General features: G+C 41.6%; 1 protein-coding gene across 7 annotated transcripts in view; it reads left to right on the forward strand.

Annotated features, from left to right (window-relative positions):
* The window catches only part of LOC125466530 (protein polyglycylase TTLL10-like), a 64,571-nt gene extending 52,520 nt beyond the window's left edge, over positions 1-12,051 (forward strand). For 5 of the 7 annotated variants that reach the window (XM_059655673.1, XM_059655669.1, XM_059655672.1 and 2 more), the window contains 3 exons: positions 2,410-2,526; positions 10,967-11,060; positions 11,203-12,051. In XM_059655673.1, the coding sequence (XP_059511656.1) occupies positions 2,410-2,526; positions 10,967-11,060; positions 11,203-11,837 (846 nt within the window). In that variant the 3' untranslated portion in view covers positions 11,838-12,051. Of the gene's footprint in view, positions 1-2,409; positions 2,527-10,235; positions 11,061-11,202 lie in introns of those variants that run through there. The other 2 variants (XM_059655670.1, XM_059655675.1) reach the window with 2 other exon arrangements.
* Positions 12,052-13,270: the final 1,219 nt, after the last annotated feature.

Here is a 13,270-nt window from a genome sequence, read left to right on the forward strand (position 1 = left end):
TCAATGTCAAAAACAGAAATTTCTGGAGAAATTCAGCAAGTCTGGCAGTGTCTGTGGACAGAGAAACAGAAGTAACATTTTAAGTCCCGGTACACTTCAACAGAGTCTGATCTGATGAAGAGTCAACAGACTCAATGTCAACTCTGCTTCCTTCCCACAGATGCTGCCAGGCCTGCTGTGTTTCTCCAGCAATTTCTGTTTCAATTTCTGATCCCCAGCACCCACAGTTCTTTGTTTTATCTCAATGAAAACTGCATTGACCAAAGTTATTATGTTGCTAGGTATAGTACCCCAATGCTCATTCCTTCCAAAACTTTACTGAGGAGGAGCAAAGCAGAGAGACATTCTCTGAGGAATACTGGGGAGATACGTTGCCATCTATTTCGAGAGATCAAGTTAGTGTGGTAACAGACAGTTTTATATGGATTTTGTGGTCTGATGCTATGAGTAGTGATCGTAGAACAATTAGTTTCTCTCCATCACTTGGCTGACTAGGAACTTGTCCCTCTCTTATACCCTGCCATTGCTGATTGTTGGAAGGGTTTGCATTTTGATAACCATGGCTGCATTATGAATGTATCTTCCTTGACCATCAAGTCCTGGAGTGGGACTCAAACTTGAAACTTCTGGCTTCAAGTTAGAGATGTTGCTCACTGCATCACATGACATCCGTCCCTAGTGCTGTAGAGTTAAATCAGGATGTCGCCCGTGTCCTTGTGAAGTTTGTGGGAACCATGGCAGAGATTCCTGTCTGGTGGCCTCTTGTTCAGAGTTTTGCCCCAAAGGCCTAGTCTTCCTCAGTCAGTTTTTATTAGTCAGCTAACAAATCAGATACACTTCAGTGGGAGATTTATTTGCAACAGCATTTTATTCTTCCAAGGAATAAACTTCTGATAATGCAATTGAACAGGGTTTTGTTTCTAGGGTCCATGGCAAGGCTTGAAGTTCATTCGTGTGCAAATATAATTCCAAAAACAAGTAGACTTGTGAAAATTGAGGAAGATGAGTCATTTAGTTGATGAGAAAAGATTAGCTTTTTACCTCTGAAAGTCGAGGTTCAGGCTCAGCTGAGGAAGAAGTTATTAATGTAGATCCTCCAATGTCACAGTGATTTAGAAAGCAAATTTGAAGAACGGCACCTTACCTTCTGCCTGGGCACCCTATAACCTCAGGGACTCAGCATTGAGTTCTCCAATTTCAAATAACCTTGCCATCCACCTCCTGGCTCCCCTTCCAGCCTCACCTCCTCCCTTCCATTCCACCCTCTGGCCCTCCCTTCCAGCCACCAATCATCCCTCCCATCAACCAAACAGGTCTTACTTACTACTAGTGTCCACCTATCACCAACTTTCTGCTCCCACCCCTTCTTCCCCCCTCCTTTATCTGCTGCTTCCTCTAACCCCCACATTCAGTACTGAAGAAGGGTAATACTCAGAATGTTCACTTCTCCTTTCCTCCAGATGCTGCCTGACCTGCTGCGTTTTTCCAGCCTTCTGTTTGTCCACCTTGGATTCCAGCATCTGCAGCTTTGTTTTTTCTCTCTAGGTCTGTTCACCAATGCCTGAGAAGAAAGTCAAACTAATTTCAGTCAGTGTTAGTCTCATTGAAATGGACAAACAGCATGCAAACCACTTTTAGAACAGTTAATCTGCACTCCGTAAAACTCCCATAAACATCAGTATCATAACGGCCAGATAATCTACTTTGGGACATTGACTGAGGGATAAATATTGGCCAGGGCATGAGGGATAACTTCCCTGGTCTTATCATAGAATCACAGAACGGCTTCAATGTGAAGGACGGCCATTTGATCCGTTGTGTTCATGCTCTTTCTCTGCAAAAGCCAATACCTCTTCCCACCTTTACTATGTAACCCTTGCAACTTTTTAAAAAAAAACTTCTAATAATTATCCAATTCCCTTTCAAAATCCTCAGTTGAATCTGCTGCCACCATGCACTCATGCGATGTATTTCAGATCCTAACCAATTGCTGCTTATGTCACCATTGATTCCTTTGCTAAGTATTTAAGTCTGGTTCTGGATCCTTCTGCCAATGGGCATGGTTCCTCCCTATCTGTTCTGTCCAATGCCCTTGTGACTTAGTTGCAATCACACTTTTGAACCTCTTTTTCACGCACTTAAGAGACAGTTGGAGTTTTGGCTCAATTAAAGGCAGCACCTCTGGCTGAACAGGACTTCCTTTGTGTACTAAAGGGTCTGGATTAGCTGCTTAAGGCTCTGGATTGGGCTTTGAATTATAACCTTTTGACTTAAAGATTAATTGGGAATCCCAGAAGGGAATGAAGTGGGTATGTGTGCGAAACAGAAATAAATTAAAATGTGTTTTATAGTCTCGCTGGGTCGGGAAAATTAATCCACATAATTAAAAGCATCATAACCTCTTTGCAGAAGAGAATGCAGAAAATCATGATACAATGTTTCTTCGCTGTCAAGGGAAAACTAGAATGCAAACTGGGCTACTTCAACCTTTTGGGCTGTGATTTTATAGTTGATCAAAACTTCAAGGTAATTGCAATTTCTTATCCTGTTCTGCTGTACAGTTTTTGTTCATTGTAAGAGTAAATGGATTGATGTTGGTACATCAGTTTAAAAGGTTGATGTGAGCTGGCAGGTCCATGTGGATGTTTAGTTGATGGTTTTTGCGATCCATAGAATTGAGAGGAAAACATTACATGTTGAACTTTTTCTCCCACGGACAAAGAATGTTGACGTGATCCAATGGCTAAGTAGCAAGACAGGAGAGATGATAGCCTAGTGGGTTAAATATCCAGAGGTCCAGGCTAATGCTCTGAGAATGAGAGCTGAAATTCTGCTATCACAACTAGTGGAATTTAAATTCCATCAATAAATCTGGAAACTAATCCCAGTCTCAGTGGTGGCAACCATGAAACTATCTGTAAATATCCTTTAAGAGAAAGAAATCTGCAGCCCTTTAGACCATGAAATAAAGGAGCAGAATTCGGCCATTTAGCTCATCAAGTCTGTTCCACCACGCGAACAAGGCTGATATGTTTCTCAACATCATTCTCCTCCTTCTCCCTGTATCCTTTGATCCCATTATTTAATCAAGAACCTATCTCTGTCTTAAATACACTCAATAACTTGGCCTCCACAGCCTTCTGTGGCAATGATTTCCATGGATTCACCACGCCCTGACTGAAGGAGCCTGTTTCTCATCTCGGTTCGAAAGAGTCATCCCTTCACTCTGAAGCTGTGTTGTTGGGTTCTTGTCTCTCTTATGAATGGAAACATCTTCTCCATGTCCATTCCATCCAGATGTTTTTGTGTTCTGTATGTTTTGACGAGGCTGTCTTTCTAAACTCCATCAAGTACAGGTCCAGAATCCTTAACTTCTCCTCATATCTCGAGACCTTCATCCTGGATCAATCTTATAAATCTACTCTGGACCCCTTCCAACACCAGTAAATCCTCCCATAGACATGGGGCCCAAAATGCTCACAATATTTGAAATGAGGTCTGACTAGAGCCTTATGCAGCCTCAGCAGTGCATCCTTGCCCTTATGTTCCAGCCCTTTCAAAATGAATGCAACATTTCATTTGTCTTCCTAACTACTAACTAAACCTGCATGTTAATCTTAAAAGAATCCTAAACCAGGAGTTTTAAGTCCCTTCAGATTTCAGATGTGCTTCAGGTTTAGAGCCACAAAACTGTACAGCACGGAAACAGGCCCTTTGGTCCAACTCATCCATACCAACCAGATGTCCTAAATTAATCCAGTCTCATTTGCCAGCATTTGGCCCATATCCTTCTAAACCCTTCCTATTCATGTACCCATCCAGATGATGTTTAACATTGTAATAGTACCAGCATCCACCAATTCTTCTGGCAGCTCATTCCATACACGCACCACCTTCCCTTCTCACCTTAAACCTAAGTCCTATGTTTTGGACTCCCCTACCTGGGGAAAAGACCTTATCTATTCTGTCTCTCCATGTCCCTCACGGTTTTATAAATCTCTAAGTTCACACCTCAACCTCTGACACTCCAGGCAAAATAGACACAGTCTACTCAGCCTCTCCCTCTAGCTCATGTCCTCCAATCCTGGCAAGATCCTTGTAAGTCTTTTCTGAACCCTTTCAAATTTCACATCATCCATCCTATATCAGGGAGCACAGAATTGAACTCAGCATTCCGAAAGTGGCCTAACTAATATCCTGTACAGCCGCAACATGGCCTCCCAACTCCCACACTCAATGCACTGACCAATGAAAGGTAAGCCTAACAAACACCTTCTTCATGACCCTGTCTACCTATGACTATGCCTTCAACGAACTATGAACCTGCATCTCAAGACTCCTTTGTTCTACAACAGCCACCAGGACCCGACTATTCAGTGTATCCATCCTGCCCTGAATTGCCTTACCAAAATGCAATACCTCACATTTATATAAACCGTATCTGCCATTCCTCAGCCTATTGGCCCATCTGATCGAGGTCTTGCCATACTCTGAGATAACCTTCTTCAGTCCAATTTTGGTGTCATCTTCCAACTTACTAACCATACCTCATATATTCATATCCAAATCACTTATATAAATGACAAAAAGCAGTGGACCCAGCACCAATCCTTGTGGCACACTGCTGGTCATAGGGCTCCAGTCCAAAAAGCAACCCTCCACCAACACATCCTGTCTCTTACCTTCAAGCCAATTTTATATCCAAATGAATAGCCCTCCATGGATTCCATGTGATCTAATGTTGCACTCCAGTATGCCATGCAGACCTTGTCAAATGCTTTGCTGAAGTCCTTATAGATGGTGTCCACTGCTCTGCCTTCATCAATTTTTTTTGTCACGTCTTCAGAAACCTCAATCAAGTCAGTGAGACAAAATTTCCCATGAGCATAGCCAAGTTGACTATCCTTAATCAGTCCTTGCCTTTCCAAAAACATGTAGATTCTGACTCACAGAATTGTCTCTAACAATTTACCCATCACTGACATCGGGCTCACTGGCCTATAGTTCCCTGGCTTTTCCTTACCACCTTTCTTAAATAATGACATCACATTAGCCGATCTCCAGTCTTCCAGCTCCTTACCTATGGCTATTAATGATAATAATACCTTAGCAATTGCTTCCCTAGCTTCCCGCAAGTTTCTGCGATACACTTGATCAAGTCCTGGGGATTTGTTTCCGAAGCTTTTCCCCATTTTGAAACAAGCCTATGTCTGTATTCTTCCTATCAAAGTGTACAACGTCACATTTTATTCCAACAGTCTGATTAGATCCTGAGTTAATTTGCATCACTACATGTGACGCTAAATCCTCATGCATCAGTGCAGTTGACTCATCTCTGCTTTCCTCATTAGGCAATCAACCTACTCAGTTACAATCCAGTTAGGGATGGGCAACAAATGCTGGCCTTGCCAGTGATTCCCATGTCCAATGAAAGAAAAAAAGGTGAAAGTCTGTTGTGAAAAGATAATTTCATTTGGACGTGAGGTGTGGTACCAAACATTTGAAATTAACATCCTTAAAAAGATGGATTTTTTTTCCCTCCAGGCACAACTAAATGACCAAGTACAATTGATTTTTAACTCCTCCTAAAAAAAGTGGGTTGATAAATATCTAAAGAGTAATAAGATTTGACTTTAGCAGATTGGCTTTTGAATAAGTTTATCAGATATTGTATGATTGGTTAATGCTGAGAGCTACCGATAAAGATTGAATCTTCAAAGCAAAATAATTTCTTCCACTTCATCATCCTTGCTATAATTGTTACCCTCTGTCTATCCCATGAAGCTGCGGTTTAAAACACTCAGCAGCAGTTTTAAGATATAATCTAGGCTGGGACTTCAGTGCAGGACTATAGGTGTGTTGCACTGTGAAATGTGCTATCTTTTGGATGAGGTAAATCAAGGGGCCTCTCAGGGGGCCTAGGAATCCCATTGTAAAGAAGTGCTGAGGAATCTCCTTCATATGTATTCCAAGCTGTGGGAGCAATGAATCTAGAATATTTGAATCTGAAGACGATAGACATAGATTAGGTTTCACAGAGACAGGGGCAGAGGTAAGCCATGTAATTGAGAGGCAATTTCACTTCAGGGTAAAAGGCAACACAAGGTTTTGAAACATCTCCTGCTATAGCAGGAAATGGATTCGCTGGCAAGCAGACAAGCTGGTGTGGTTGTAGGTCAGGATGCCATCAGTGTACATAGGAAAGCCACCCCCATGTCTGCAGGCAATATCACCAAGGGAAGGTCAAGGATAAATCCCTGAGGATGTTGAAGGTAATTGAAGAGAAACCACTGCAATTGTCACTGCGTCTAGCTACTATCAGGAAAGTCGACTTCGAACCATGCAAGGAACAACTTGGTGATCTGGAAAATGAAGGAAATGTGTTGGAGGAAGATGATGCAATCAGGAGAATGGAAAGTGATCAGTATCAAGGTCACAGGCATGGACGGTGGCATTTTGCGAGTTTGCCAAGGATCTTTGCAATGCTGCAAATCTGATTGGACAGATTCAAACATGGATTTGGGAAGGAGCAACAAATTCAAAAACTTGGAGAAGAAAAGGGTGAGTGGAGTGTGGATGGTTTTTTGTGAGAATGGAGGACTTGAATTTGAACTTTGAGGAGAGTCCATAGTTGTTGGTTTCATTTACAGCGCAGACAGTGTCTGAGGGGAGTAATGCAAGAAGGAATGCAAAAGGGTTCACATGGGCACGATAAGCTCAGGGAATGCATGACAAAAAATATGAGCACAACCAGAGAAAGATGCATGTTCAGGGTGGGAAGGGGGAGGAGGAGAGTAATAGCTTAATGAGCAAGAGAATGGGGAGAGTAGCATACAGCAAGAGCAGCTGACAGGAGATTTTGATCTTACTAACCAAGCCCATGAGCTTGTCAAGCTTGTTGGAGGCCACAAACGGGGAAAGGAAGACAGATTGATGAAGATAATCAGTAATAGAGTCAGGAAGCTAGGGCTTCTTGAGAAATCTTATACTGGAACATGAGAAGTAGCAGTTTGTTCCACTTCAAGTTGTTTCAACACTTGAAGTTGCACTGTGATGTACAAAATGCATCGAAAACAACACGCATTGTTTAAGACGGACGTGTTTGGCATTGTGTGGGGAGGTGATGGATTAGTGGTATTATTGCTAGGTTATTAATCCAGTGACCATGGTACTAGTTTAGAGACCCGGGTTTGAATCCTGCCACAACAGATGATGGAATTTGAATTCACTAAATATCTGGAATTAGGAATCCAATGATGACCATGAAGTTGTCAGTTGTCAGGCTCACTAATGTCCTTTTGGGAAGGAAACTGCTGTCCTTACTTGGCCTGGGCTATGTGTGACTTCAGACCCATAAAGATGTGGTGACACTTAACTGGCCTGTGGACAGTTAGGGATAGGTAATAAATGCTGGCCTGGCCAGTGACATCCATGACCAGTTAATGAATAATAAAATAAATTGTTTGCTTATTTATTGAATTACCTGCTTTACAGGCCTTTGGGCTTCTTCAACAACGAATGGGAATAATAATTTGTTGATTCCGGTGGCTTCATAGCTGTTGCCTAGCAGTCCCCAGCCCAATCAGATACACACACATGGCAGTATCTCATGCTGTGCTTACTTATTTGGATCACATTGTTGCATGTGAAACGTTGCACAATGGGTTCTCTCATCATGTAATTGAAAGGGAGGGAAGGGAATGGCAGTAATGAGAAATGGAGCCCTCTCATCTTCCAGCTAATTGCAGCCCAAGGCATTGGTATGCGAACAGTGCTCAGTGGGTAGTCCCAGAGTGCAATGAAGGATGATATCAATTCGTAAATTGACCCAAGCTCAGAATCCCAATAGCCTTTATGGAAATTGTGAATTCATCTTAATTAATTATCACTAACAAATCTTGAGAATCTCCCTCAGTGCTGATCCACCAACATTCAGTGCTGCCTAAGCGCTGACCCTCTGATAGTGCAGGACCCCCTTCAGTGCTGACCCCCCAACAATGCAGGGCTCCCTTCAGTGTTGATCCCCCCAACAGTGCAGGCCCCCTCAGTGCTGATCCTCTGACAGTACGGTGCTCCCTCAGCACTGACCGTCTGACAGTGAGCTGGTCCCTCAGTGCTGACCCTCCAACAGTGTGGTGCATCCTCAGTACTGACCCTTTGATGGTGTGGTGCTCCCTCAGCACTGACCCTCTGACGTGTCACACTCCCTCAGCGCTGACTCTCTGACAGTGTGGTGCTCCCTCAGTGCTGATTCTCTGACAGTATAGCCCTATCTCTCCGCTGACACTCTGTCAGTGCAGCACTTTAGCCTGGTAATTTCTGAGAATCTAATTTCACTCCTGAGCTGTTAATCATGGTGGTGAAAACAATAAGCAATTCAAGGGCCTTCACACATGGTCCCAGAAATTCCAAGCAGACCCAGTAATGAAGAGCAAGGCTGATTCAGCAAAGGGGCACTGAGATTCAAATAAAAACCAAAAGAACTACGGAAGCTGTACATCAGGAACAAAAACCAAAGTTACTGGAAGAGCTCAGCAGGTCTGGCAGCGTCTGTGAAGAAAAATCTGAGTAAATATTTCGTATCCGGTGACCCTTCCCCAAAACTGTTCTGAGGAAGTACCTGAAATATTAACGCTGATTTTTCTTCACTGATGCTGAGCTTTTCCAGCAATTTCTGTTTTTGTTGCCAGGACTGAGATTCAAGTGGTTTGGCAAGTTGTTGTTCATGAGAGCAGTGCCACTTTAAGGCTGTTGAAAAATCACATGGCTTTTTTCTAAGCACTAAACTGTCAGGGAGGCAAGGGCCTCGTGGTGTTATCGCTAGTCTATTAATCTAGAGACCCAAATAATATACTGGGGTCCCAGGTTCGAATCCCACCATGGCAGATGGTGGCATTTGAATCCAATAAATATCTGGAATTCAGTGTCTACATAATTATCATTAATCCATTGTTGTAATAACCCATGTGGAATGCTAATGCCCTCTTAGGAAAAGGAAATTGCCATCCTGACCCGGTCTGGCCGACTTGTGACTTCAGCTCACAGAGACGAGGCTGACTCCTAACCGAGCTGTGGACAATTAGGGATAGATAATAAATGCTGATCTAACCAGTGACATCCACAATCGGTGAATGAGTAATGAAAAGAAAAGGCTGGTCAAGAAAAGCATGCAAGTTATAACTGAAAATTTGACACGAAAGATAAATATTGTGAATGCTGGAAATTTGGAAATGAAGCTGAAAGCCCTGGAAATACTCTGCTAGTCCCCACAGCCTCCATGGAGACGTTATCTTTTCACCAGAACCGCCAGAATTTCTTGATTTTAATTTAAAAGTAAAAATGTACATTGTTAAAAAGGAAACATTTACAATCAGCATATTCCAAAACTATCCGGACAGAAAATTAAAAAGAAATTAGTTGTGAATAATTATGTAAATATGAAAATTATTTAGTACTATCTAGCGGACATTTAAATGAGCAAATCCTGAAGATCATTTCCAAACAGATTTGCTGATATTATGAAAAATCGTGAAAGATATTTTCTAGGCAGTAAATAAAAGAGATGATTGGCTGGTAAGTGTACAAGTTCCATTTTCTAACCTTTTTGCTTTGTGTTTACTCCATTTGACATGATTCTCATCAGTTTCTGTCTTACTGTTCACTATCTCTTCTGTGCTCAAATGTGACAATTTGGCTTAAGTCCATGCCCACTATCTATAGATCAATACTATCAGTCAGACTCATTCTCCCTACCCGATTGCACCCCACTGCATTCCTCTTTTTAGCTAATTTCCTTTTGGAAATTGCCACTACATCTGTTTTTGCTATCTAGTCATTGCGGTGCATTCCAGATCATAACTGCTCCATAAAATTCCTCCCGGTCCTTCTGCTAATGACCATACATAAGTACCCTCTGCTTACTGATAATTCCTGCTCTTTGATACACTTAATCCTCACTTACTGTAGAGAAATGCCTCAAGTTTGAACACCTCTATTAGAACCCTTAACCTACAATTCTATAAAAAAGAACAATCCTAGTAGTGCACCGGTATGATTGGAGGTGTTAGTTAAGCCATCAAGAACATCTTTTTACCAAGACTCTGCCCTGTAAAGAAACTGAATCACTCAAGGATGATCTGGTGCGTATTCTGATGAATTTTCGGAAACACAAATGGTAAGCAGAAGCCACAAGGTTTAGTGTCCAATTCCTAATCTCCCACTTCGCCCCACAACAGGTTGATTAATGAAACAGGAATCCACCTATGTGAATGTTTGCTGAAAGAAGAGGACGATCTAAGGAAGGTTACCAAGCAGGTCAAGCAGCTCAAGAGCTGCTGTTTGCTCATCTGTTCGTAGCAATCATTTGTTTTGGCAGATGGACAGTATAGGCATCTCTTGGCTGAGGAAGCTTATGTAATTGAAATGGTAGCATCACTCAGACACTCAGATTAACCAGAAGCATAACAAGTTCTAATTGTCAGTAGATCTAATAAATATTGTTAAAATGCATGCAGGAAACACCCCTGATGTTCTGTCAACAATCCCTCAATCAACAACACCTAAAATTGCACCAGTCTTTAGTGACATTTGTTTCTATGATTATCTCAATAACCACTGATTTCAAAAAGTAAGTTAATTAATTGTGACATCCTTCACTGCCGAAGGCTACTCCTTACAAGACCAATGTGATCTTCTCCCATTTCTACATAATGACATTTCCTTTTTCAAAAAATTGAGTGATTTCGGAATTGAATTGATGCAATGATCACTAGGCTGTGGATAGTGATTCTAAAAACTTGTAATGAACTAACAGCCCATGCAGAATGGGAATGTAATTGAGCTGAATTTGAACTCAGATCATAGAAATGGAAGACCACTCAATCCAAGTCACCACCCATTGCTGTGGAAGCTAAAGATGGAAGGCATACAGATGGATTAACAGTTCTGTGTTTGATCTGTTCATCAGATTTGGTTACTGGAGATGAATGCCAATCCATCTTTACAGAGACACTGTGAGGTTCTCAAAACAGTCATCCCTAAGTTAGTGTACGAAGCTCTTGGTAAGATGGTTATTGCCTTCATTATGTTTTTTTTCAGAAGGTGATTTGTGGCAACTATTCACATTTATTTCATTGCTTGAAAACTACTGCTTTCATAAACAATCAAATGGTCGCATTCAACCAAACTCTTTTCTCTTCTCAGATGTTGTACTTGAGATATTCAAAAAATGCAGTAAAAGATTGCATGTCTTGCCTCTTCAATCACAAAAAGAGTTTGTTCTGATATACAATGGGGAGCATCAGGAAAAGCTTACGAAGTCTATCCCTAGGATAGAAAGCAATGCATCGACAACCACTCTTAAACAACCTTGCAATGTGGCTATGGATTCTGTAAAATGCACTGAGAACAACCCCATGCAAAAGCCTATGGCTTCTTCAAATTCTGTAGTTGCTCCAGCAAAAATGCTTCAGAACAAACTTTCTTTGGTACCTTACACAAAGCTGCCAGCCATTTCACTAGTGGGGAAACAGAGTACATCGAAGAATAACTTTCCAGCAAATCTCCAACTCGCTGTAACCTCCTCTGGTGAACAGCATCAACTCAACTCCAACAGAGATGTAGGCACGTTCAGAAAAATGCCAATGACCAGACAGTTAAAACCCTTAGTCACCAAGACTCTGCATTCTAGTTCCCAACCACGGCAAAGTTTAGTGAGCAATTCCTTGTTGATTAAGAGTGCCTTTCACCCACAGTACATCAACACAACGGTTGCAAAATCAGCTGAGGTGAAGATGAGCTCCAAAGAGAACGAAACACCATCTGGTGATGCAGTCTAGTGAACTTTGATAAGAATGGAAAATCACAAAGACTACATATCCATTAGGCGCCAACTTAGTTTCTGCTTGGCCAGAATTTTTTTTAGAATTCTGACCATTGTCTTGAAGGAAAATAAGATTCCATGCTTATCAATATGATCTCATGGAAATGCGTAAGTGTTACATATGATAGGTTTTCATTTATAATTGCATGTACATCAACAGAAAATATCCTTGATTGGAATGTATTGGTTATGTATTTTGTGGAATAAAAGGAACTTCTTTCATGTTGTCAATTTTTTCATTCTAACCTAACAATACTGGGCATCTCACTCCCCTGCCTTACTTTAAAGGTAAACTTTACCTTATTCAGCTGCAAGAAATCCATTCAATTCAATGAAGACTGCTTTCACCGACATTAGCACATGCACTATTCACAGCTTGAAATTGCTCATGTCCATTTGTAAGATTTGGAGGGACACAGCTCTGAACCCAGGAAGGGTGGAGGGGACATGGCCTGGAAACTGAGAGAGAGAGGTGTTGCAGCATGGGTTCCAGGAGAAGGGGGGGTGATGCAGGATTCAGGAGATTCCCTCCTTTCTTCTCTACCCCTTCCACCTTACTCTTTACCCCCCCATCTAGCCCATTTCAACCCGAATGAGGGCAGTCCAATATTTCACTTCCATGCCCCTCTGCCTCACCCAAACACACACACAGACATGTACTTTCTGTCAGCTGATGTACCAGTCAGTCCACTCATTGACCTTTCAGCCCCTTCTTTTGTAGGAACAGGCTGCAAGAACTGAACATTCTGGACAAGTGTAAGAGCTGAGAGTCCTCCACTTCAACCTTCTCCATCTTTATATCCAGCTCACTCTTGGTCCTTGATAATTGACTAAATTAGAAGATACTATTCTAAGAGATTGGACCGTTTACTGGAACAAAGAGTCCAAATAACCTTCCAACAATTTGATTTGTAGCAGCGTGTGCAGCTTAACTTCTAATTCAATGACTGAGCCAAAATTCCTCCATCCATAGACACTTACGATACAAATATTTTCCCTGGATTTCTCAGTGCTGTCCAGGAGCTCCCACATTTTGGAGTCACAATACATCACCTGCCCTGACATGTTTATTGTGTTTAATTGATTGTTTACTAATTCACTAGTAATTCCCATCCTAACAGTACTGTGGGTGCACTTACGTCCCAAGGACTGCAGTGATTCCAGAAGACAGCTCACCAACATGTTCTTGAAAACAACAAGGGAGGCAATAAATGTGGACCTAATGAATGACACCCACATCCCAGGAATGAACAAAAATAAAATATTTTAGTGAATCAATTTAATGTCTTCAGTCTTACCTGTGCCTTAATTCTTATTATTTCAATGGAACAAATTGAAATATCAAACAGGATGTATAGGAAAAACACACCTGCCAACTATTACTAATTT

This window comes from Stegostoma tigrinum, chromosome 28 (genome assembly GCF_030684315.1).
Source record: "Stegostoma tigrinum isolate sSteTig4 chromosome 28, sSteTig4.hap1, whole genome shotgun sequence".
NCBI classification, from domain to species: Eukaryota; Metazoa; Chordata; class Chondrichthyes; order Orectolobiformes; family Stegostomatidae; genus Stegostoma; species Stegostoma tigrinum.